Source organism: Teleopsis dalmanni, chromosome 2, assembly GCF_002237135.1.
Source record: "Teleopsis dalmanni isolate 2A chromosome 2, ASM223713v2, whole genome shotgun sequence".
Classification (NCBI taxonomy): Eukaryota; Metazoa; Arthropoda; class Insecta; order Diptera; family Diopsidae; genus Teleopsis; species Teleopsis dalmanni.
Window position 1 is genome coordinate 225,356,902 of NC_051847.1, and position 26,948 is coordinate 225,383,849.

At 30.7% G+C, this 26,948-nt stretch overlaps 2 protein-coding genes, 1 long non-coding RNA gene and 2 other non-coding genes across 6 annotated transcripts; 4 read left to right on the top strand and 1 right to left on the bottom strand.

The window, feature by feature from the left end:
• Window positions 1-4,897: 4,897 nt before the first annotated feature.
• Trnal-uaa lies at window positions 4,898-4,981 on the top strand. Its single transcript has one exon. It is a non-coding gene; the product is annotated as a tRNA-Leu (tRNA).
• A 296-nt stretch (window positions 4,982-5,277) lies between these two features.
• LOC119685581 lies at window positions 5,278-13,979 on the top strand. The gene is made up of 5 exons (XM_038099902.1): window positions 5,278-5,669; window positions 11,535-11,650; window positions 12,882-13,030; window positions 13,106-13,288; window positions 13,356-13,979. The coding sequence occupies exons 1-5, from the start codon at window positions 5,561-5,563 to the stop codon at window positions 13,492-13,494; spliced, it is 696 nt and encodes a 231-aa protein (XP_037955830.1). The 5' UTR covers window positions 5,278-5,560; the 3' UTR covers window positions 13,495-13,979.
• Window positions 6,997-7,080, top strand: Trnal-uaa. Its single transcript has one exon. It is a non-coding gene; the product is annotated as a tRNA-Leu (tRNA).
• LOC119685582 lies at window positions 7,658-15,385 on the bottom strand. Its single transcript, XR_005252809.1, has 3 exons — window positions 14,845-15,385; window positions 14,088-14,778; window positions 7,658-7,859 (listed from the first exon to the last, which is right to left on the bottom strand). It is a non-coding gene; the product is annotated as an uncharacterized LOC119685582 (long non-coding RNA).
• Window positions 15,386-16,132: 747 nt separating this feature from the next.
• LOC119685583 (phosphopantothenate--cysteine ligase-like) lies at window positions 16,133-26,940 on the top strand. 2 transcript variants are annotated; one of them, XM_038099904.1, is made up of 6 exons: window positions 16,133-16,361; window positions 17,087-17,484; window positions 18,809-19,252; window positions 23,772-23,957; window positions 26,466-26,603; window positions 26,766-26,940. In XM_038099904.1, the coding sequence occupies exons 2-6, from the start codon at window positions 17,359-17,361 to the stop codon at window positions 26,811-26,813; spliced, it is 942 nt and encodes a 313-aa protein (XP_037955832.1). In that variant the 5' UTR covers window positions 16,133-16,361; window positions 17,087-17,358; the 3' UTR covers window positions 26,814-26,940. The 2 variants fall into 2 exon arrangements, with proteins under 2 accessions (XP_037955832.1, XP_037955831.1); XM_038099903.1 differs by lacking the exon at window positions 16,133-16,361 and adding an exon at window positions 16,520-16,559.
• Window positions 26,941-26,948: the final 8 nt, after the last annotated feature.

Sequence of the window (26,948 nt, forward strand, 5' to 3'; positions counted from 1 at the left end):
GCTCCGCCAACACTTCACAATATTCCAATTAATTGGTCTACGTGATCAAATTTGTATCAATTGCAAAATTCGACAATACATGTCTCATAAGTGTCGCAAATAATTATCTATCCCACGGTACACTTCCCATATTACCAAATTTGTTTCAATCGACACTTTCCAAACATTAATTACAAAACGTAATTCTTTGTAACTATTCTAGTTGCAGAACAATTAAAGTATCGAAATAATATTTTATCCCACGATACTTTAACTTCCTCTTAATAAGCAAAACAAAATTTCCTAATTTCACTGCTCCAAATTCAAATTTCTAAATCATTAAAATATTAAAACAATATTTTAATTCATAGTAATTTCCATTACAAAATCTATTGCATTTGAGCATTCCTCAAGCTGCATCAGCATTTCACATAAACAATGTAATAACACTCATTTGTCAACAGGTTACCAAATTTTTATTGTTACCTCTCATCCACTTTCGCCAATTATGATTTGTAAGTAGTATATAAGATATTGATTTTGTATTTAGAATTCAGTCTTAAGATTCCACCTAAGTGAACGAATATATAATTATTAAATAATTTTATTTATAATAAAATTCGTTTTTTAAAAATCAAATAAAATAAAATAAAATTTTAATAAAAATTAGAATTTGTATATGTTTTATTTTTTTTTATTTACCGAAGTGAATAAAAATATAAGTCGCGCGGATATAATTATTACAGTAAAGTAAGCTAAAAAAAAATGCTATTTTTTTATCAATTTTTCATGATAAAATTAAAATATCTAATTGAGGTTTTAAAATTGTATTTTGTGATGTATTTGTGAACATTTTGCATTTTTACTTTTTTGATTTGGATGATACTTAAGCAGTTTTGATATCGAACTTTAATTCGATTTTGCGCAAATTCTGTATGTACGATTTTTCTGGTTTTTACTTTAGTTGAAAGCTTGTTTTATTACCTTTCAGGTGAGTATTCGTGTATGTCGGGGCCGTTTGTGGTTGTTTTTTAATTATTTTTTAAGTAAAAAAAGTCAGTTTTTTCAAAAAATTTGATTTTTTTATTTTTTGAATATCTCAGCTATTACGCAACATACATTGTGACCGAAAAGTTTTCGGGAAATTTTAAATAAAACGCAAAATTCTTAACCTTCATCAATATTTATTTTATCTCCTTCAAAATATGCTCCATTAGAAGCGATACACAAATGCCAACGTTTCTTCCAATCATCAAAACATTTTTTATAGGCGCTTTCCGGTATGGCTTTGAGTTCCCTCTGCGAATTCTGTTTTACGTCTTCTATGGATTCAAAACGCGTTCCTCTGAGTGGTAATTTGAGGTTGGGAAACAGGAAAAAGTCACACGGTGCAAGATCAGGTGAATACGGTGGCTGTTCGATGGTATTTATTGAATGTTTGGCCTTAAAATCGTTGATAATGTTGAACAAATTGAGGTGAATCGGAACAAGCCGGGCGTTGACACGTCGCATACACAAATTGTCCACCAAAATCAAACGAGCCATCTCACGACCGATGCCTAGCTCTCGTGCTATCTCTCTAACACTCACATGAGGATTTTTGAACACGATTTCCTTTGCCTTTTCAATGTTTTCGTCGGTGGTAGAGGTCGAAGGTCGTCCAGAACGCGGCATGTCTTCGACGGTCGTACGACAGTCCTGAAAGGCTTTGTACCACTCATAAACTTGAGTTTTCGATAAAACTGATTCCCCATAAGCCTTTTGTAGCATTCGCAACGATTCTGCACACGAAATTTCGTTCGAAAAACAAAATTTGATGCAAACTCTTTGTTCAATATTTTTTTCCATTGTTTTTTTCGCAACGCACTACTGAGGTGAACTGGTTTCAACAGCTGCCGTAAACGAACTGTCTGACAGATCGCGCTCATTTTTGGCATAGTAATTAAGGACAGTGCTGCCAAACTACATAAACTTAAAATATCGAAAAATATACAGCGCGCGAATTTTAAATAAGAATTTCCGAAAACCTTTCGGTCACAATGTACAGTTATGAGGTGTATACCAAATGAAAGATAATTGAATTTTCTTTCTAAATTATATTTCTTATTTCTTGAGAAAGCTTTAATTTAGCTAATATTGACAAATTAATAAACTTAGAAAAATTTCGTGTTCCAATTCCGGTTTGGAACTCCCAGCATCGTTGCTATCTTGGCGCTCGTATCAGTAACGTTGATTTAATTGAAAATTTTCTTTTGTTAAATGGATTTTGTTATAATTGGTTTTTATACTTCGATGTGCTGGAAATGTAAAATTTTGAATAAAAATTGAATTATGTAAAGGAAACTTTGAAATTGTAATAAATATTATGTGCGTGAAGATAGCGTCGACGATAAGTCCAAAATGGAATTGGAACATTTTTCGCCGCATGAAAAATGCAGTATACTTTAATTAAGGAAAAATTTATTATTTTATTAAATTTAATGCAGCAAAAGGCATTATTAAGTAGAAAATTGAATTAATTTTCTATCTACATTCAACTCTTATGAGTAAATGATGTAATTTGTATGAAAAATGAAAAATAAAAATCAGCTCCAAAAGATGGGGTCATTAATTTATTAATAACTTTTAAACTAGAGGTACCATTTTTTTCTTTTATGGCTCATTTGAAAGAAGATACAATTACCTTTCGTATAATGCAAAATTTTATAGATTGTTCGATTAACTTAGGAGCAGTGCTGCGATGAAGATTGAGATGTCATTTTCAAACATTATTTAATTAAAACTTTGTTACTTAACCAAAAATAATGAACTAAAAAGCATATAACAATAAAAAAATATGTTTGTTTTTCTAAATATAATCGCTTTTTACATAATATAGAAAAAAATTTTCTTCAAAATAAGGAAAATAAAATTTTGTAAAAATATTTAACTTTACAAAATTAATTATATCTTTAAAAGCAGAGGTACCATTTTTCTGCAAATTAGCTTAATCGAAAGAGGACATTTCAAACTTTCATTTAATGTATTCATATTTATAGATTGGTCGATTAATTTAAACGATATTGAGTGTCAAAGTTCAGAAATTAATTTTTATTTAAAAACAACATTTTTCTTATAAAAAGCATATCCCAGAAGTCAGATAACAGTTAGTATATAAATAACTTTCAATACAATACCCTAATAAGCATAATTATTTGAAAAAAATCGAAATTAGTTTAATTTTATTAATTATTCAAAAATTCTGTACAAAGTTGGTTAATACCATCTTATATTAAATTCGCTGAAAAATTAAAATGGCACTGAAAAACATAATGTACAGTTGCAGAGTTATTGGTAAGTCCATAGTATTGCAAAAGAGAAGCTAAATTCGAATTTTTATTAAGCTTGCTGCATCAAAGATATTATCAAAATAAAAAACTAGAATTTTTTCTAAAACTAGAATTGATATAAAATATTATATATCTTATTCGATTAACAAATTACACATAATTAAATTAAATGTGAACTAACTTGGGCATGCACAATAGTTGAAATTGCGTTGATGATATATGTGGGATATTAAGGACGTGTGCGAGTTAGGCTAAGTTGATGCTTAACCAAATGGGACTTTTCTTGGAATTTTTTACACTGCACACATTTAGCCACTTAGCCCAAAAAAGTGTGCGAGTTACATTTTGACAGCTTATATCAGCTGTGAATATGTTTTGATTTCAGAATTTTGTTTACATATTTTGCAATAGCGAAGTAAATTGATGAAGCATTTTTATTTATCCAATTTTTCGAATTAATTTAATTAAATATTTGTCTTAACATATTGATAAAGAGATTCCTAGAAGAATATCCAAAGGTAATTATGAAATAATTTCAGTAAATAACATAAATTATCAGTTTGATTATTTAGCGCGAGCTTTTATGCCAAAATGGATATTCTTCCGAAATATTTAGAGCAAATGAAGAAACTTGTTAAGATATTCTCAAAATTCATTTGTGTAAAATAAACTTGACCCGCTGCATTAATTTGCGTAAAAAAACTGAGCTTATATCGGGAACTTCTGATGCAGAAGTTAAAGGCGTTTATATAGAAGCTGGTATGTACGCATTGCGTGGGCGTGGTGTGAATGTTACTCAAGAAGATTTTGAAATGACTATCGCTAAAGTTATGCAGATGAATTCGCTGTAGTATGTGTGGCGAGTTCGCCACAGAATTATTTCTTGGATCTTCACAATTAAAAGTTAAAAACTAAGGACGTGTGCGAGTTAGGCTAAGCTAATGCTAAACCAAATGGGAGATTTTTTGGAATTTTTTGCACTGCACACATTTAGCCATTTATTAACACGTATTGACACATCACTACATTGTCGGCACAAATTAGAATTTCCCTCATTTAGAACGCACCTTAGCCTAACTCGCACACGTCCACACGTCCTGAGTATTGACACATTACTACATTATCGACACAACTTAGAATTTCCCTCATTTAGAACGCAACTTAACCTAACTCGCACACGACCCATCATATATATATTTGCTCTACTAATTTGTATTTACACACATAAAAACAAACAAATCACATTAAACATAAAACATTTATTTTAAATCCACAATTAATAAATTATTGTTTTTTTACCTTCTTTCGTCATATTTAGGAAATTCATATATTCCCATAGGCGTGCACAGGTAGGGACGGGGGCTAAATTTCAAAATGTTATTATTGTTTTGAATAAAAATTTAATACTGTCACTTTTTTCAATAATAGTGATAGATTAGCGGTAAAAACCATAACTTATTTTATTTATTTATATATAAAAGAAATTAATTACATTTTATGCAATACATTTTTTATAATTTAAATATTCTTTTAAATTATCACCGTCTCGTCATATATATGTTACACATTGTGTCACGGTATCATAAGTGGTCAGGTTGGCCGAGCGGTCTAAGGCGCCAGATTTAAGCTCTGGTTCCCGAGAGGGAGCGTGGGTTCGAACCCCACACCTGACAAGACTTTTTTCATAATTTTTTTTAATTTCTTTTTAATAAAAAATAAGCGTAATTTCATTATATTTTATTTAAAAGTGTAAATAAACTTCAATAAAAAAAGTAAAATATGTATTTGCAATATTTACATACATATATATAACGCAAAAACGGAAAGAAACCGGTTGATCATGAGAAAAGACGTCAGTGAATTTTATTGAGATTAATTAGTTGAGAGAATTCTATAATGTGTTTCAATACTATCTATCCACCAACAATTGAGAGTATTTTTTTGTTTTCATTCAGTTTATTCGCGACATTCGTCCAGTGCAAACGTGATAGGTGGTAGACGATAAGAACTAAGATATTACTAAATTGTGAAAATATTTGTTAATTCAAAAGCAAACTAGAGAGTGTATTGTACATCGCACCCCTTGTACCTCTTGACTATTTTTCGACAAAAATAAGTTTTCCTTTTTCAACATTATACTCGTATGTATTAATCTATCTACAAAAAGCGAAAAAAGCAGTTAAAAGATTTTAAAAAACTTCGAGCTGTTAAAAAATTGATTTTTTTTGATTTTTATTAAAAATTTTTTTAAAATGATGAAAAACGTTATATGGAAAAATCGACTTGAAAGCAGAAGAATATCACCGAAATACTCGTCCATAATTTTCTTGTTAATTATGATAACTTGGACTCCAAGTCAAGGTAAGAAACCACAGAATTCCATTCATACTTCTAAGAATTAAAGAAAAGTTAGGAAAAAATTTCATTGTATTTTATTTTTAATTTTTGGTTATTTATTGAAATTAGAATTTATGAAATATTTTAGTCCATTTAAATCGAAAAATTGCAACTAGTTTTATGGAAGTGCTTAATTGATCTGTTTGAAGGTAGCACACAAAAGACTGCTTACAGCTTTTGAACAACGGGGATCTGCATTTCCGATGAATTCGAAGCCTTCGCTTAAGACATCGAATTACAAACATTTGAATTCTAAACTTTGAAGAAGACTTTGTGTAAAATAGAATTAAGATATGTAGGCCGTATAGTTGATGCGAGGGCAACTTCAAGGTAAATGCAACCACTAGCCATACAAATCGTCAAGGTTTTCAACTCTGGTGTCTCATATGAACTTAAGTTACTTTCATTTGTAATCGCCGACTTAGTTAAGATAATTTAATCTCAACTTTATTTTTAGTGGAATATAAGTGTCATTTGATGTTTGGATCTTCATAATCAATTCTTACCTTTAACGAGTTAACGAGGAGGCTAAATGCTATTCTTCTACTTAATGTAAGAATTTATTTTAGTTGTCGTAGAAATAACTTTAATAATGCAGTTCACACTAGCAACTTAGTTTGGACTTCATTAATCCCAAACTTCATTTAAACTTAAATTTCATTTACGAACATAAAAATTTAATGAATTTAAAAAATATCTTATTTTTTTGTGTTACTGAAATCTGTTTGTTTATGTACTTAAGTTTTTTTTTGCTTATCATTCTCTTCGTAATATTTAACAAACTCTTAATTTTAATTTCATTGGCCTAAATAAAACGGCAATGAATGTCAGAAGAAACCACGTTTGTTTATCTCTTGGTTTTACTTGTTTTCGCATTGAGTATCTTGCCGATTGAGATAAAATTGTTTGCCGCAATTATCATATATAAATGAAATGAAATTGTGCACAGGTGCCGGTTAAAAGGACATGCTTATAAGTCATACATATGATATAACTTTGCTTTATATTGAACTGTATTAACATTTATTTAATAACTAATGGTAATCGCAGTTAAGTAAAAATTATTTTTTCGTAGAGATTGATTTCGAGTTCATCTCTTAAACTTCATTCATAGAATGCAAAATGTTATTAGTTGTTGTGATTATTACGGTACGATGGTCCTTGTGTTGGATGCGAGATAGTCTATAAATCCTTAATATAAATAAAATTGATAAAGCAAGAAAAATTATTTTGCCTTTTATCGACGTATGTGCTGTTATGAAATTAACCAATTGAACAACAGCAGACAGTAGTCAGGTTGGCCGAGCGGTCTAAGGCGCCAGATTTAAGCTCTGGTTCCCGAGAGGGAGCGTGGGTTCGAACCCCACACCTGACAAGTAATTTTTTTTTTTTTTAAATATTTACGTATCATAACGTAAATATGTACGTATCATAACTACTGTTTATTGATCGATAACTAATTTCAAGGATCAAGAAACAAATTTGATCTTGAAAAATTTAATGTACAATTGGCAAAAGGTTAAAAATTTCGTTTTAATTTTAGATATACTTAAAAATGTTCATGTATTTAAAATCAAGTATCCGATCTTATGTAGAAGTTAGACCAAACGGGTATAGTACGACTACAGCAACCTTTAATAAATGTATTTTTGAGCTTGAGCATTTTTAAGTAGGTAAGTAAAAATCGAGGTAAAATCGAAAGTCATCAATAACGTCAATTTAAATAGGATATGTAGGAATGTGAATAATATAAATGGTGGATTTGACACCTTTTAAGGTGACAGTCTTCTTCATATCAGTGACGGATTAAAGCCAATTCTGGACGTCGGCAACATCAAAATTGCGAGGCTCCTTTTATTACCGAGTTATAAAAGTAAAAAAACTACATTTACTAATTAATTAAATCAATTAAATTAGGTTAAAATAAATACAAATGATGCTTTTAGCCTTAATGAATATTTTTAAAATTATATCATAATTTTCACCAATTGATAGAATTGCCACTTGAGTCTCTCTTGGCTCATCGTACTTCTCCAGTAGTTCTTAATTAATTTTATCTTTGAGAATCTTGCTTCCTTCGATTTCAAAAGCAGCAGTGCCACATACAGTTAAAAAGGCTGAATGTCGCTGTTTTCACCATCCCGAAGTTTATACCTGAAGCATTAAAATGTTTGAAAATGTTTTCGTTTAGTATATTTTTCATATGATTAGTGTCATGTATGAAATCAAATTGTTTTAAATATCCATTAAGTGTTTTAAATCAACAGTTGGTGTTAATTATGATAGCTTCTATCATTGAGGTTAAAAAGTTTACTGTTTACCGTATTTCAATCAATTGGATAGGTCATAATATATTCATAACTAAACAATCGTTGCTTCTTTGCTATTCTTTTTTCTTTAAATTTAGGTGCAATTTTATGGTTAAAACGTACAACTTATTCAGGAAAAACGTTGGTAACATCCACTTAGAAGAATTTAAGTGACAGAGGAAGGTATAGCCATTCTGTTTCTTTTAGCAAAAAAAAGGGTTTCACAATAAAAATGATCTAGATTGCCAGATTTATCCGATGTCAATCAAATGACAGTTACCAAATCCTAATTGTTACCAATTCCATTAACTCACAACTCAGAATTGAATGAAATCTGGTTCGTAACTACTTTTTTCTACAAACAATCGGACTTATTCAACGCGTTGTTGAAATCCAGTATTGCGATAGTCTTTTTATAAGTTTATTCCAGTCGATTGCTATAGTTTATTTATATTATTCACTCGTACCACATGTGAATTGCAACATTTAACTTGAAAGTTAGAATTTTATACAGAACTACGAACGCGTCTGTTTTATTTCTCAGATCATTCACGCATTCAATAGCATTATCAAATTGCAAAATTATCGTTTTTATTGCTTCGATTCTACTGTCTCATCTTGTTTCAGAGAGAGATTTTAAAGTGGAATCGACTTTGCTCGACTTTAAAAAAAGCAAATAGATTTTATTGATAAACCTGAGAAACAGTTGTTGCTGAAGGTTTGCTTAATGAATAAGGAGTGTAGGTCTCTCAATTGGAGCTACAGTAAATCTCACTTTCTGAGTGAGTATATGCTCTTGCATCTTTGAATTCGTTTGTCAAAAACAAACCATAATTCCCACATTTAACAGAGTTGCGACTAGCACTGAATATCTCAAGTGTTAAAAGAATTTCTTACTCACGTAATAAGAGACAAATAAAATAATTTTTTCTGGTAAGTGGAAAATGTAGTTAAAGTTTTAAAAAATATATCCAACAAACTATCATCGATATCTACATGCTCATGGAAGTTTCAATTATATTATTTAGGTCGTGTGCGAGTTAGGCTAAGGTCGTGTGCGAGTTAGGCTAAGTTGCGTTCTAAATGAGGGAAATTCTAAGTTGTGTCGATAATGTATTGATGTGTCGATACGTGTTGATAAATGGCAAAATGTGTGCAGTGCAAAAAATCCCAAAAAATCTCTCATTTGGTTTAGCATCAACTTAGCCTAACTCGCACACGACCTAAGTTGCGTTCTATATGAGGGAAATTCTAAGTTGTGCCGATAATGTGGTGATGTGTCGATACGTGTTGATAAATGGCTAAATGTATGCAGTGCAAAAAATCCCAAAAAATCTCCCATTTGGTTTGGCATCAACTTAGCCTAACTCGCACACGTCTTTAATACGTAAATATAGGTAAAGTGTGAAGAGCTTATTTATGCGTTTCATTTGCATAAATAGGAGGCCCTATTCCGATTTATCTAATATTTAAAATTTATGTCAACTTCATTTCTTCTATTTTGTAATCTCTTACATATATTATATCGTAATTTATTATAATTATTTTTCACAATAAACGCACAATTCTGCACGTTGGAAAGCATGAACAAGTTGGAATTTAATCAAAAATAAAAAAAAACTGCTTTCGTGAACAGATAAAGTGGCTAAGATATGAAATATTCAGATAAGAGTTGAATTTTTAATAAACATTGAAAAAATATTACGTCCTATATGATTATGAATCACACTAATATTGAGAGTGCACCACTTCGCTCCCCCCAGATTCGACAATTCAGTGTCCTCATCATTTATCTGTTCAAATCATTATACGTCATTTTGCAAAAACTGCATTAAGTCTTGAGCTATTTTAAAAATGTTCAAATGATTTTACAAAATAATAAATTACATTGTCAACTCAACTAAGTCAGTTTGGTTGTCTCCTTTCATCTCCACCCATTACGTTTGAAATGTAAGCATGTATGACCCTGTAAAAGTTTAAGCAACAGTTTTGAAATTTACAGTTTTACACAAAAAATATTTGCTCCATATGCTTTAAAACAAATTCCAATAAAGTGTTTGATTAGATTTTACACAGATACCGCAACGACATCAATAGAATTACAAAAAAATTACATGATCTGCATATTAAATATTTCAATTGATTTTTAAAATAACAATTGCGAATAATAACCATGAAGGGGTCTTGGCGCTGAAGTCCTCCGTCAATAGCTTTAACAAGTTGAACCAAAACTATTTAATAAGTTTTTAATATCTGAAACTTCCAATTTATTACAAAGAAAAAGTAATTAGGGTATTGTTTCCTCTTTCACCTAAAAAGCAAAAGTCCATATCTGTACTTTCGTATGTAAACCCGAAATTCTTCTGGCAAATTAAGGACGTGTGCGAGTTAGGCTAAGTTGTGCCGACAATGTAGTGATGAATCGATACGTGTTGATAAATGGCTAAATGTGTGCAGTGCAAAAAATCTCTCATTTGGTTTAGCATCAACTTAGCCTAACTCGCACACGTCCTAAAGATATTATTTGGCATTAGTTTCGTCTTATCATAGGAATTTATATTTGATTAGTATTCACATTAGCATGTAGAGATTTAAATCTACCTATTAAAGAAGTAATAAGATACCTAGAAATACCAGCTCCAGATCGTCCTGATTCCCAAACATTTAACCTAATAAAGACTTTTAAATTATTTTTAAATTTGGTTACATGTGCAGAAATTTACTTTAATACGCCTGGAAATTCTTAAAGCTTTTAAGATTTAATAATTTGATTTCCAAAACTAAATGAGAGTATTAAAAAGATTTCAGTCTATTTTTACTTTTGACTCAAAGTTGTAATGACCTTTTCCGGCTCTATCTATAGCTGGGATATGACTCAGCGAGTACACCAGGGTTCATTATAAGATTTAAATAAATAAAAGGGATACTTCTGCCTTGTGTTTGTATTTCAATAGTATTTATTTTTAGTTTTCAATGGTGCCAAATTTCAAATAGCACGAAGGATGAAGAAGAGTAAAAAGCTGCTAAAGATTTGGTGAAAACGTTTGTCAGCTATAGCCAGGCAATGGCTACGAATCATCGTGTGTCCAGACCAACTAATCAGAGCTCCCACTGTTGTTCCTAGTAAACTTCTGTTGGTGATTCGACATTCATTTTTCCGTCAGCAATGGCCAGATGGAAATACGATTGGCTGATTATAACAAAATTCGAAGAATTTTGCTAGTAGTAAAGAAACCTGGAGATCTATGTTTCTAAGTTTACAGGGGCATTCGTCAATAAGAATGGATTTATAACAAAGAAATTAACAAAATTCAGAAAATGTGATTTACAGGATCATATATGAAGAGAAATGTATTTTCACTATTTGTAACTAGTTCAATGTGTGGGATTAAATTTTCCGTAAAATTTGGTCCTCACAAAGTATTCTAGAAAATATTCTATCATTTAAAAGAAATTTTAACTATAAATTATTACCTATTACCTGAAGATGCAGATTAAAAATTATAAATTTTCTTTTCAGCCTCTGCCAACCCTGTGAACTCCGCAACTAAATCGGAGAGCGATATTGCAAAAAAACATTTTGATGAAGTTGGCGATTTAAACGACAACTTACAATCGGATAAAGAAAATACAAATGTAAGTAAAACAACAAAAGCACAAATCTATATATTTTGAGATAGTAAGAATGGAAATTTTTTTAACTCTGTGTACGAGGCATTTACGATTTCAGCTGTAATCGTAGCTTTATTTTTTGTCAAAATATATATTTTTTGTTAAATAACCGGAACTTTTTTAAGAGAAGCACCCCTGTGTAATTCGTTTAAAAACGGAGAATTCAATACAAATTCTTTAAATATTTTCTGAAAATACCTTAAGTATTTGAAAGTAGCTTAGTCAGAATAAGACCGTTAAGAACAACAGTTAACGATGCAAACAAATTGTTACGCCGTGATTCCCATTTCCATTAATACTGAGTCTTCTGCGGCTTTAAGTGGAAGGTAGGCCAGTGTCTGCTGTTGAATAATAATTCATAACTTCGATGACGAAATGCGGTTTTCTCACACCACCGCATGAATCATGCTTTCATTGATTTTAGATTCGTAGAATAAAATTCATTTTAAATCGGAAATAAAGTTGAATTAGGGAATGCAGTGGATTAGTTTCAGCTCAGTTACGCTCTTTTTTAATTACGACAGAAGACGTACACACTTAATACAGAATCGTTTTTTTATTATAAATATTTTTTTTTAATACGTCATCAACAAAGTGTACAATCTTTTTATTTACTTCAACTTATTTTGCTTAGATTTTGCATCCAAGTGATCCAATCATAAATTATTTAGAGTTTGCAGTCTTCCAATAATATTTAATATTTACTTTAAAATAATGGCAGGTAAAACTCGTGATATGTTAAAATGTTCACATCATTTAAAATGTTTCTACATATCCTCCTCAATTTACATATGTTTGTACTTTAGTCACAAATAGGAGCAGTTTCCTTATGGGTTATAATAATAAAGTTTGCTTCAAAAATTATCTAAAATTTTTCACGCGATTGCTGTCCTTTAATTATCAGTACAAAGACAGTATAATTGTAGGAAAATTTTGATTATTCATGCATTAAATTTGAATTTACATGGACAAAGTCCCATTCAAATTTATTATTGGTTTAATTTAATCATAATTCTCACTAAATTGAAATATTATATTAGTCTTCAATTACGATCAGATTGATCACAATAGCCCAATCTAAAGTTTTTGTTTCGTGATTTATTTTGTCTTTTAAATCTGTTGATAAAGTGTCATCATGAGTACTACTTTCCGGAATATAATAAATCTATTGTTAAATATCTTCTTAAATTTTTAGAATACGGATTTGCCTTTTTCTCATCGTGATGAGGTCCAAGAGAAGGAAGGCATCATTCTTAATGCAGATAACATTTTAAAATATGATGTTGAAATAATTGAATCGCGTGATATAAAAAAAGAGAATTTAGAAATAGAGGAGCGATTCAAGTAAGTCTGAAAACTAAAATCCATTAACTTTATTCAAATCAAATTTTTATTTCATTTTAATAATTCTTTTAACAGGGGTCCTGCTCTCGAAATGAATACGAATACTTTTGTATCGGAAAATATTGAACTCAATAGCGGAACTGTAGACTACAGCGCAATGAAAGACAGTCATGTGGTGTTGACTGTTATCCTAGTATTGGTTGCATTGGTCTCGATCAGTTTATATGTTTTCTTAGTGATTTGGCGTTCACATTTGGAGTGAGTCAGAGCATAATTTCTATACATATAATTATATATTATGTTAAATTTTTATTGCATTCCACAGAGAACGTTACGGTATGCGGGAACTACTCGTGGTGAACACTGATGAGGATGTCTATCAGTCCAGTAACATGGCCTGTAACACTAGCACAATTGATGAAAACATCTCAAATATACGCCATCTCACTTTTATCCGCACATGAACCACAACAACAACTACACCTGCAGCAACTACTAATTTGTTATTAAAATGAAGTGCAAATTTTCCAGCTTTGTTATTGCAATTAAAAATTCTATTCGGAAAACTCGTAATGCCGTAAACTGAACTTTCGCGGTACTTTTTAAGTTGCATGTGCGGAATAATCAGAACATTTTTGTATTTTAATATTTTAAATAATTTAATTTAAAACTCGAACAATTGAAAAATTGCAAATGAATTGCATTATTGAAATAGTCATATTGGAAAGTCCACCATCACAGACCTCACACATTAATTCCGAATCGTTTAGTGTCATCGATTGTTGTTATTTTGAAACGTAAGCCTCATTTGTAACAAAATAGAATGTAAAATGTATTAAGAATTTTTTTAAGTAAACTAACTACTGTTGTTATTAGTGTTTTCAAACAGGAAAACCACTTTGAAAGTATGAGAACGCTATAGTTTTAAGCTGTGATATTGAAATAGAAATCTTACTAACAAACTTTGATTAAAAGAAATTATAAAATTTGTTATATCAGAAAATGATTTTTATTTAAAAAATAAAAAAATTTGTATATAAAATTAAAATTTACTTACTTATCTTACTTATGCCATCTGTAGTTGAAGTCAGAGTTCCTAAAAATTAAGCACATCTATTTAATCGAAGCACGAAGCACTTTAGTACAATGCCATGCATCGTTGGTATGCTATTCACGCGAGGGGAGAATATCGATTGGCTATTATAATAACAGTACTATTATAACTTATTGGCGTTTATAGGTTAGTAAGTATCTAATTGCTTTTGCAGCCATTCTAATAAATACTAAAGTATTAATAAAATGCTACCACAAAGTCAATAGAGATTTTTAATGCTGGTTAATGAGTTTTGGAACTATGAATTGTCACACGTAAACAGCCAACAGTCGGTAATCAAGTAATTAAACCCGAAAACGCTCACAGCATTCTCTCTGGAATATAATTCTTGAAATTCACTTTTCATTAATTGAAAAATTTAAAGTTTCTAAACTAAACTTATGTTAAGTTCATCTATGATTTCTATGAGATGTGACGTAAGAGACGTGATCTGTCTAGGTCATATAAGAGTTCTTTATACCCATGCTTCTTCTTTTTTTGTCTAGTCATCTAAATTCAAGTCGACGGTTTTTATCCGATAACTCTATGTTACATGGTGCTGGATTGTCTTATCGTTCCGATTCTTTAAATCCATTGTTGTTAGTAAATTGGAAGTCGAAATAAAGAATATCACGGTTTTCGTATACTGGAAAAACTAGAACACAAATTAAAATATTTAACTTTAAATTCTTCAACTAACAATAATATTAAATGCACTTACTGTTATAAAATATTTACCAACTTACTGTTTGGAATTCCACTTTAACTGATATATGTATCTGCAAAGGTAGACTATCTTAACAATTGATTTGGCGTTTACATTTAGAGTGAGTCAGAGCGTAACTTTAATGCATTTAATTAGTTATTATGTTAAACAATTATTTTATTTATTGCATCCCACAGACAATGTTATGGTATGAAGAAACTGCCCATGGTAAAGTTTTAATAAAACTAGGACTTGCATCATAAAACAAATCATATCCACGTAATAGAAAATTTTTTCACCGTGTGACTGAATTTTTCAGCCTTTCTTTAAATGCGCTTTAACTATATTTAAGCATAAACGTTTCATTTTTATATTGTATACATGTACTAGTAGAAATAATAATACCCACTAGTGGTGCCAAACTTCGTTACTTTTGCGTATTTGTAACTACCCGTTACTTTTCGAGTATGTATTCGTTACTCAGTATTCGTTACTGCGCTTTCGTTACTGCGCTTTCGTTACTGCGTTTTCGTTACTGCGCTTTCGTTACTGTGCAGTCGTTACTGAAGTTTAAATGTTTTTATTCGGCAATAAAAGAAATTTTTAAAAGCATATATATTTTTTATAATAAATTATAGATTTAATAAATTAGAATTATTATTTTATTGAATTGTTTGATCCGCATATTTTGCATTAAGCTTTTCACGTCCTACTTGTTCAAAAGAATCCAAATTTCACTTTTTTATATTAATATTTTTAAACATTTTTAATGAATTTGATAGCGAAGAAAAATTTTGTTCAAAATAAAGTAGTTATTATATCGCAAAAACAATTGCTTAAAAGTAATCGTTACTAAGTACTTGAAAGAGTAGTTATAATAAATATTACTCATTGGTAAAATGAGTAAAAGTAACGAATACAATAAAAAGTTTGTATTCGTTACTCAGGTATTTCTTGAGTAACGAATACAAAGTAACGGATAGTTACATTTTTGGCACTACTAATACCCACATTTCATTCATTAACTTCATTGCTAGTTTAATTAAAATATTTTACTTTCTTCACAGCTGTGTTGCGCTGTGTGTGTGAAAATTATGATACTTTGGCGAACCTTGACAACTAGAGGGCAGTACTAAACCTTTACAACAGTGTTTTAGTGAAGATAGTTACATCATTAAATTATGTTTGGTTTTACTATAATTACTATAAATACTTAACAAAATTACATAAAAATATTTCATAATTTTTATGTTCTGTAATGCACACACTCTGTAAAATTATTCATAATGAAAAATGCATTTTTGCATTTTTTGCATTTTGTGAGATGGCAACACTATGTGAACATATGCCGATCAGCTGATTAAAACAAATTATATGTTCAACGAAAACTCAACAAGCACAAATTAAGAAAACATTTCACCTGAACTTTGAACCCCTTCAGCAGTGCGCTTGCTCATAAATAATGAAAAACAACAGGCAGGAAAATGTATTCCATGTGAAAAATTAGATATTTTCTGAAGTTGGTCGGAGAAGTAAGAAAGTCGCGGGTGATTTTTTCCATTAATTATATATTGTATATCTTGACATAAAATTTGTATTATTCTATTGTAATTGTTGGAATAAGTTGAAATAATATATTGTGATTTATGTGAAAAATTATGTTTTTTTTAATCTTTTATTGAAGTGTTTATCTATATTTTAAAATAAATTGCTTTATTCACAATTCAGAGGTTAGTAACAGTGAGCACGTTAAAAAATTTTTTTTTTAAATATCTATACAATGGTATTAATACTTTCTATTTGTATAATGAAATTCAAACCATATTTTAATTAACTAATGCAAATTAAAAACTTGAAATAACTATTTTTAATTAAACTGAAAATATTGAGCGAGTTACCAACTCCTGGTTACCAATTAATATATTGAAATAACTTTATTTACTTTTCTGTACGATATGGAAAAATAATCATCTGAATCTGAATCGCTTAAAAGATGTGCAAATAATCAAGTCCATTAGTTGGTAAAATATTAAAAAAAATATGTAACTTCAGTTTTTAAATAAAATTTTGATTTTTAAACAGTCGGTGGTTCATTTAAAAGTTCAATGTGTAAATTAAAAAGTTTTCATAAACAGTAATATAATATATATCATAATTTTATTATAAAAGTGGCGTAAAAACTATTCGAACTAAAAACTTTTAATTACATTTAATAAACAAAGACTAGGAATTACATGGCTTTGTGATTTTATTTTAGTTCAGAAGACAATGCAACAGATCCCTTCTCTGCTTTAATATCTGCAACACAAACCATATTCGCTAAATAACAACGCGAATAGGCACCGGCGATTACACACCACCGAATTACGGTGGAAGGATCGGAAGTATTAAATTGTGCATGTTATCTTTTTACTTACAAGCCAAAAAAGTATTCAATCCACAAATTGTGATCGTATACCAATAGCGTTGTGAATTACAGTCCTACCACTGCACCGCACCGCTGTCGCCGCTACCCTGTAAGTTTTCATCATGACACATTGGGAAGATTTCTACAACACTCACCTGCCACCAACGGATTTCGAGGATAATCGCTCGCTATTGAAAGAATTTTGTGAACGACACAATAAATTGCACAACAGAATCGTCCTTGTAACAGTAAGTTTGAATTAATTGCAATGAAATGTTTTTTTTTCCTAGTCAATAATTGTTGACTAACCACAAATAATTGGTGAGATATAAGGTTACGGGCGTATTCTGGCCACTAATGGAAAATTATTCTATTTTTCTGTTAAGCATTGAAATATGTAGTCGAATGATGGGAAATTGACTTTTTAAATGAAATAAGAACACTTAGGCTTCTAATAAGCCTAAGTGTTGATGTTTTATCACAAATAAGAACATACATGCATACTGTATGATGGGGCTGTCGTTGCAAATGTATATTTGTATCAGTGGCGACGCGTGCCCTATCTGGAAGGGTGTGCGGCTCTTCTACAATGTTGTTTTTACATGTACCACTTAAATTGAAAATGTTAAATTGAAATATAAAAGCTGTTTTATAATAAAAACTATATTACATTAGGCAACAATATATTCACAATATAACATTTATCAATTCATTAACAAAAGAACATAAAACATAACATAAAAGTTAATAAATTATATATAAGTCAAATATCAATATGGAATAAGTACAACTTTTCAGATATATCTTATAACATCAAACCAACTTTTTTCAAACAAAAGAGTTTGTACTTTGAACCATACATGTTTATGTAGTGATCAAACAATCGAACACACTTGCAACGTATAAATGTGCGGCCAGCTACTCCGCACACAAAGTGGTTATTGCAACAGCTAAAAGGGGAGAGACGAAATTTGAAAGAAATGTATGGTATAGTGATGTGAGCTGCAAACTTTAGCCGCACATCTAACCGCTTCGGCAAGTCAACATGTTGAATTGTTATACATGTAGTCGATATTCGAATAGAACAGAAAATACTCTCATACAATTTCCAATATCTATTTTTTTTATTTTATGACATACTTATGACAGAAATTTATGAATGCAATTGCTTAAAGGGGAAAGACAAAATGTGATAGAAATGTTTAAGGATATGATGTATACATGTTACTCTACAAACCTTTGTCATTCCTTTGAAAATATACGAGTATAATTAAGAAATTGTTTTAAAATAGTTTAGTTCTTCAGTTTCAGTTGTATATTATATATTACTTGAGTCTTGGGCTTCCTTACAACATTCCTTAGGTCACAATTGTCTCTCGCAATTTTAATATAACTTCATTTTTTTAAGGATCTATAAGTAAAGATAACTGATACCTATTACAGAAGTTAGTAATTTACCAATATTTAGTATTTAACATTACAACATTGAAGAAAAAGAAAGAGAATACAAAAAATCTGTCATATTATTTAACAGTTCACATCTTGTACTATTAATTTTTTTTTAACTTTTAGTCAGGTGGCACTACCGTCCCTCTAGAACATAACACGGTTCGGTTCGTAGATAATTTTAGTGCGGGAACTAGAGGCTCATCATCAGCCGAATACTTTTTAGATCATGATTATGCAGTTATATTCATGCATCGCCAAAAATCTCTAGAACCTTTCACTCGACATTTTACGGGACAGCAATTCTTTGACATGCTAGAAATTAGTGATAATGGACACAGTACATCAATTACAGTGAATCCAGATTCGGTCGATGTGTTTGCACCAATTTTGGCCAAATACAAACAAGCACGAGAATCCCAAATGATTCTCTATGTAAGCTTCACGAGTGTTGTGGATTATATGTGGTTGCTGCGTGCGGGATGTGAGTGCTTAGCTGCATTTGATGAACGAGCGCTGTTGTATTTGGCGGCAGCCGTATCGGACTTTTACATTCCACAGGATATGATGGTAAGTCTTTTTAAACATAAATTTTTTCATATCGAATACACAAAGTTTTGCATATGTCACACTGTAGTCTTACGCTCTAGTTATAATTGTTTCACTTTAATTTGGCAAGAACCCAAATGTTTATTAATTGGTTTTATTGATTTGATAAAACACTGTTCGATGATTCACTGCGAGTAAGTACGAGTATGTCTATTTAGTGTTGGGCTCGCTTTATCAATACCGATGTATGTTATTTTAATAATTACATTTATGCACACAAGTGGAAAATGCTTTACAAACTTTTCTACTGCCGACTGGAATTTGCATATTCAATTATTATTTCACCCTTTGAAGTAATCTAATGAATTTAAAGTGATCAGGTCTTCGTCTAAGAACCAGCAAAGTTTCAGCTCAGTGTAAAATCAAATGCATAAAAAAGTGCTGCAAACTTTGTGGGCCAGTTTTGTATCCTTGCTGTGTACACTTATAAAGTTTTCCTTTACGGTATACTTGCCCTCTTTGACGTGTTTGAATCGTGGAGATATACGAGCAATTGTAAAGCTCTGATATGCCGTTATGTTATATCATCTACGGTTTAGTTCACAGGATGTTGATAAAATGTGTCACCCCTTCACAAAATGAGAATGATAGCAGAAGTAATGAAGATGACAATGCCAACAGTTTTCAGTAAATTCTTTTTTCAGCTTAATATTGTTATCTGCTGTTCGTGATGCAGGTGGATTTTGTCTTCCTCTGCCTTCACTGAAGTTGGTTTTACATCTTTTATATGCCATGATTGCTATTCGTTCCTTGACATTGTCCTTGAACACGGATTAAGAGTAAACGGATGTACGTGAATGTAATACAGTGAAAAGTGTCGGTTCACGAAGTATTTGCACTTGTACTTGCACATTGTTATCGCTGATTTCACTATCACAAGTGTAAATTTATTCACTACTACTAGAATCACTTTTACTTAATATTATGTGAATTACTTGATTGCCTGTAATTCAAAAGCATAATATCTTAAACAGATTTACAATTCAATTGATATTTTCTTTCAAATTTACTAATAGCGGTGAGTAATAACATTCCTTTCTCATATAAAATGGAACAATAGATATAACAGATATAACAACATAGGGAATTTTAGCAGAATAAGATAAAATGATAGATAAAATATAGATAAATAAATTTAGTTATTGGTTGCTGTTGGTGACCTTATCTGTTGAGCAATACTAGATAATACTAAACTATGTTGAATAAGTTCTTTAAGTACGAAAACTACCATAGTTCAATCAATCTATGTTAGTTTCTAAATCAAATAATTTACCAAAAAAACCTGCTTTTATTCTGCTACTAATCAAAGAAAGTACGAGGGTAACTATTTATATTTTAAGTCTAGTGCTTCGAGCGCGAACAACATTTGTTGGAATTGGTTCATTTTGAAATACCCATACAGTCAACTGCTGTTTGCGTGCCGGTTTATACGCATATATCGATGATTCGTCGTCTGTTACAATTTAACACAAGTAAACGTCTTTTGAAGACGCCATTGTATTTTTTAAACATTTGTGCACCAATCAAAACGAGCATCTTTTTGAGATTTTCTCAAATGATGGGGTTCTAGTTGGATTAGAATAAACATTTTTCACGGTTAAATGATCGTGTAATATTTTATATATGCTGGTGGAACTGCCTAGGGTTCCCTCAGTCTAATAGTATGTCGCATAAGGATCTTGCATTATCAGTTTTTGCACAGTATTAATGTTTTTTTAGCAAAACAACTGATTTTGGATGACCTTCACGAATTTCGTCAGTGAGCGATCAGCGGCTACAATTAAAATCATTTTACCAGTGTTTTATAGTGGCAAAGGATGGAGCTTTATTCGCCAATTGTGGAAGTAAGTTGATCGATGCACTCTTTCTGATAATCCATGTCAAAGTCGTAAGAAATCATCGTACTAGAAATTTTGTCGTGTTAATTCCATTATTTCGCAAACACTTAATTTACAAATCTCAACTTTTTTATCCGGTCTATTGAGTATTTAATTCCCTTAACTTTTGATAACTCTGTTTGCTGTATGAACTTTTTATTCAAATTCAATTGCTGATTATTACTCTTGTATAAAGTACCAATAATGCTGCTGTTCTACCTTTTTTCCCATGTTAACTCTCTATAAAATATTACGAAAATGCTTATCATTAATGATTACCAGATTTTCTTTTTATGTTTTTCTTTGATTTTATATTTTCCTGCCAGCTTTTACAAATCTTTTTTTCTATCTAAATAGTTTAAAAAATTCTTTGTCTTATTCTTTGTTTTGTATATTTAAAGAAGGTTAATTGAGCCTTATTTTTTTTCATTTAACATCATATCTGACATTTTTTTTATCGACCCTAGTTGTCCTTCCACAGCACGGAAGTGTAGTCCTTTATGTTTTGGAAGTTTATGATCCTTGAAGTTTCAAAACATCTCTGTGCGAATTGATTGTGTTTAGAAACCAAATTGATAATATTATTTCCATATGTTATTTGTTGTAAGTTGTCGAACCATGCAAGTTTCCTTTTCCATATATACAAGGATACATAAGAGTAAAAGTCCACAATACCACTAACTCAAATAATAACAACAACAACAACATAAGAGTTTATGTATTTCTACCAAAGATTTCGCTTTCATCATCATTCAGCAAATAAGATTCAAAAGTTTTTAATTATTTACGTGCTGTTATTAAAAGCTTATGTGTGTGTGCTTTTCATTCTGCGATACACATAAGTTCATTATCCTTCAAATAACTAAACGTAAAAACTAGGCGGAAAGCAAAATAATGTTCTCGACTATTTTGCCCCAAAAAAGGATAATGAACTGGTGGAGCTGCTCCGACACAATTTTTGTAGCATCATTACTTGCCGATTTTTTAGGAAAGTAGAATCGTTTTGACAACAGTGTTTTGCACTGTTGTCAAAAGTGTGTCTGCAAAACATCCAGGGTATTAATGTAAATTAAAAATCAAGCTCAGAGCTTAGCATAAGTGACATTGACAATTACATTGAACAGGATGCTGCGCTTGGCTACGCACTCTTGCCGTTCTATGAATATGGACATTAATTTGTGTCTCATTAAGTTAGACATTTAAACATTTATGTGATTTCGAGTTGAGGTGATTTTCGTTTTCTTATTAACGTAAGTAAAGTTTTTGAGGTGCAACAAGCAAATGGTTAATTAAAGTACAAAATCTGAATTATACTTTATAGATCAAGCTTCTACTCAGCTTTCTCAATGCCAATGTCCTGTCAGTATTTAAAAGGCGAATAACTCTTATTGCTACTATTTGTTAGTTATTTGTTTATTTTTTTGCTGGTGTTTTATTCATTGTTTATTATTGTAGTTTATTGAGTAGTGTTTTTACTTATTTCAATTGTTGTCGAAGAATTTAAATTCAAAATGTTTCAAAATAATTTATTCACAAACAAAAAGGGTATATGCATATCAAAGGAAAATCTCCTAAATGTTCTGAGGTTTCAAATTTACGTTCTAAAGATGTTCTCATAATAAATCATAAGTTAAACAATCACTAAATTTATTTAATAACTTAAAGACATAATAAATTGTTATAAAGTTTGCATGCTTGCATTGAGTGGATTGATTTATTGCACATTCACTTTACTTGTTTACAATAATCAATTATGCGAATAATTATTCTTTATGTCTTAATAATCTTATGTATTTTATATTAATTGATTAATTTTATTATTATGTTGAAGCTAGTTGAGCCAGTGCACTTGAGCACTTTTACTCTCTATTAACTGCGAGGTATCTTCAAAACAATTCTTTACGCCTTGACTGGATTATTGTTTATCACTTCATCAGACTAAGCAATAATTGACCTCAGATCTGCATACATCCCCAAGGAGCCTGTAACCATTCTGTGATTCTATAACGCGGTGTTGGTAAGTCTGTCAGTTTTCGTAAATAATTTCAGGGCTCTATCCTTTATGTATTTTTTGTTCGGATCAATCTTGAGGTCCCTGAGGATGTCATTCGTCCTAATGTACCATGGTACCTTGAAAAGTCTTCTCAGAGACTGGCTTTGTGCAATTTCTAGCTAGCGAATAGTAATGTTTGAGGCTTTGCTAAACCATTCACATCCATATAGAAGTGACGGACGAATTATTTGGTTATATATCAGCTTCCTATTCTTAGCATTGAGATTTTAATTTTTGAATAGCGGTTGGAGGTGATGAAGAATTTTGGCACAGCTAATTCTTTTCAGTTGAACATGTTTAAGCCACATGAATCGTTTGTCCAACGTGATGCCGAGATATTTAATGCTTTCCTTCGAGTTTGTTACCATATCCCCCACTCTCACTCTTGACGGGTTCTGTCCATGTAAACTTTATAATTCCAATCCTTGCATTGCCTGAGATACCTGCAGTTTATATAGTCGCATATATAGTCGCACATGTTTCTTCACATTTCATATTATTAATTTTTTTTAATTAACGTTAATAATGTTAACATTGTTAATTTTTTTAGCCAACACATAAAATACAGTCGGGAGAAGGTGCACCCACAATTTCTTTACAATTGGTTCCAAAAATGTTAGCACCATTGGCGAGTCTGTGGGTACCACATGCTTTTGTTGTTTCTTTTAAATTGGAAACTGATGAAAATTTGTTAATAACTAAAGCTCGGGATAGTTTAAGCAAATATAAACACACGGTAAGTTTTTTATTTTATTTATTTTTATTTTTACACTTGCACTTACAAGTTACACTTGCCTTCAAATAATAAAGAAAAACTTCTATAAATATTTTTTTAAATGACTCTTCTCTTTAACTCGCTATATATATCAAAGCATTGAAATTCTTTATTGTTAACTTCTATTCTAAATAACAGATTAAATATATCAAAAAGGATCAGCTTTTTAAGTACTATAAACAATTGCTATTAATAATAGGGAAAAACATATGTATGATAAATTATTACAGTTTTAAATAAAAAACAATCAAACGAGAAATATCGAAAAGGTTATTGACCATTGATAACACAGGTCAACAAAAAATATTTTTTTGTCTGTCCCAGATATGTTGTTGGGTGATCCTAGAGGTATTTTTCGTGCTGATTCCAAATCTGGCTCAGATTTTTTTATCACGTCTAGTTTTCTTAAGACAACCAGATTAACGGGTGATTCAAGGGGGTTTCAGCAAATAAATCGTGAATTTAAAAAATGGTCCTTACTTAGGATTTTCTCGCATATTGAGTATCTGGCAAGTCCCTTTTTAGTATCCAGCAGTAATCTGTTAACATGTTGGTGAAATTTCCTTGGTAGCGTTTTTCCATTTGTAAAATATCCTGCTGAAAACGCTCACCGTGTTCATCACTAACGGCACCAAGATTTGGTGGAAAAAAATCTAGGTGAGAGTAAAGGAAGTATTGTTTTAAAGACACATTGCAGCCCATTCTTTGGTATGATTCAATTAGATTAGCCACCAGATCGCTATAATTTTCATCCATGATATTTCCTAGAAAATGTTCAACTACATTTTTGAATAAGTTTCACGCACTATTTTCCGTTAAACTCAATTGCTGAACTCAATTAAAATTTCGAATCCTTAAGCACTTTCCAAATCTGTACAAATCCACTACCATTTTTGTCCATGGCTTTAAAAAAATTTTTAACAAAATGGCAAAAGAATATTTTTTTTTGTAGGATCGATCAAAGGCTGGAAAAGGACATTTTTGGTTCCAGGAACGAGTGCTTTACGTTATGGCCAATCTTTTTTTAAGTAATGCAATTCTCTATATCTGCTATCCCACTCACAGATGAAGCAACAATATTTCATTGCAGGAAATTAGGTTGTTTTCTTGACAATAACTTAAATTTGTCATGACGAGATTGATATTTAGAAATTTTCGTTTTTGGATCCAATAATTTCTAAGAGTTCACTCTTCTTTTTGGACAATTTTAAATCGCACATTAGACAGTTCAAATCCTCTTGCGTTATAAGACAAGGTTCATCAGATGTACTGGGTCCGAAATTACGGTCCTTTGTGTTTGGGCTTCGTTCATTCTTACATTCTTGATTACTTTCAGAATCTTCGCAAGGATTAACATTTTCCGGTTATTTCGGCAATGGTAAATATTCAGAGTGAGCGACTGGTCGTATATCTAGTTGCAGGTTGTTTGAATATTTTACTGTGTGTTTTGACTTCGGTTTAATTCCTCTAAGTTTTGTTAAACAAAAATAACAATTTGAAAAATGACTCATATGTTCACGCCAAATTATGGAGACGGCAAATTTTTATGACTTTTTTCCTCAGTCCAACCTGTGAGAAGCCTTACACAGATACTGCAAATCACATAAAGCGCCCCTCCATAATCCTGGCCACCCAACGGACAGGCAAAATAAAGTTTAGAACACTGTCTCAAGAAGGGACTCACGAAAATATATTATATATATGACATATATATTATATATATCATATATAAATGAAATAAATAATTATTTTCGTTAAAGCAAAAACATACATTTAACTCTCCTAAAGTATCCAGAAGTGGTAGAAAGAATCTAAATGCAGATTCGGATTTAGCACGAAAAATACGTCTAGATTCACTCAACAACGTCTCTAGGACAAAATCTTTGTTGACCAGTGTAATATAAAGATTTAAAAAGTATTTCAGACATAATACCAATAAATTTGAAATAATTTTTTAAAACCTTTTATTAGAACTAAGAGTTAAGCTTTCAATTATATCGCATCATATGTATCGTGTCATATCGAATATCAATATATTATTTGAAATATATATCAATTTAAAGGTTTTTAGTATATTTAATTCTAAGTTGTTTTCAAATTCAAATTAATTTTTAATTTTTTTTGCATAGCAAAAGAAAGGTAGACTAACACGCTAAGTTTCGATTACATGTATTACTAGTCTCTATTGTTTTCCTGTGAATGTCATGGGATTCCTTCATCCCTTTTCTTTACATTGCTGTTGTTGTCATGTATTCGAATGGCACTTTTTCAATATCATTATCAGCTTAATGGTCGGATTAATTTAATTATCAAAAATTACCCACACTATTGTTCCTACACCCATTATTTATAGTTTTTATTAGCATTGTTATCGTAGTTTAATGTTGTGACCTACTTACAGTAAATAGTTTAACTCATATTTTATTTTATGTATTTTACATATTTCAAATTGTCTTCCACTATTTGTAGTTGGTAATAGCAAACATACTACAGACACGCAAGCATCGTGTAGTTTTCGTGACCCCAACAACCTCATACGAGGTGCACCTGAGCAGGGAGCAAGCATTGCAAGGACTTGAAATCGAGGAACCAATTGTTGCTGATGTTGTAAGTATTACTAATAAAAAAATTGCATACTTTGACATTGAGATATTAATATTTTTATTTATTTTGTATTTCGTAATTATTTTGATTTATTATATATATATATATTATATTTTATTTTTTGAAATGAAATTAAATGGTTTTCGTTACCAATTTTCACCTTAGGTACAGAAGCACACTGAATTTATTAGCACGGCTTCAAGTCGACAATGACCATTGTCTATGCGACAGAGACGTCATATACAAGTTGATTGTCGCGTGACCACACCACATTTTTGCCGTTTATTGAATCCAGGACCAGGCATTGGGCGTAAATACTAAACACTTATAGTTATGTACAGCTTTAGT

Excerpts from the sequence above, each read along its gene's own strand:
- LOC119685583 (XM_038099904.1), top strand. The coding sequence starts at position 17,359 with ATGACACATTGGGAAGATTTCTACAACACTCACCTGCCACCAACGGAT. Across the intron at positions 17,485-18,808 it reads ACAGAATCGTCCTTGTAACA|TCAGGTGGCACTACCGTCCC; the intron begins GTAAGTTTGAAT and ends TTTAACTTTTAG. Across the intron at positions 19,253-23,771 it reads ACATTCCACAGGATATGATG|CCAACACATAAAATACAGTC; the intron begins GTAAGTCTTTTT and ends TAATTTTTTTAG.
- LOC119685581 (XM_038099902.1), top strand. The coding sequence starts at position 5,561 with ATGATGAAAAACGTTATATGGAAAAATCGACTTGAAAGCAGAAGAATA. Across the intron at positions 11,651-12,881 it reads CGGATAAAGAAAATACAAAT|AATACGGATTTGCCTTTTTC; the intron begins GTAAGTAAAACA and ends TTAAATTTTTAG. Across the intron at positions 13,031-13,105 it reads GAAATAGAGGAGCGATTCAA|GGGTCCTGCTCTCGAAATGA; the intron begins GTAAGTCTGAAA and ends TTCTTTTAACAG.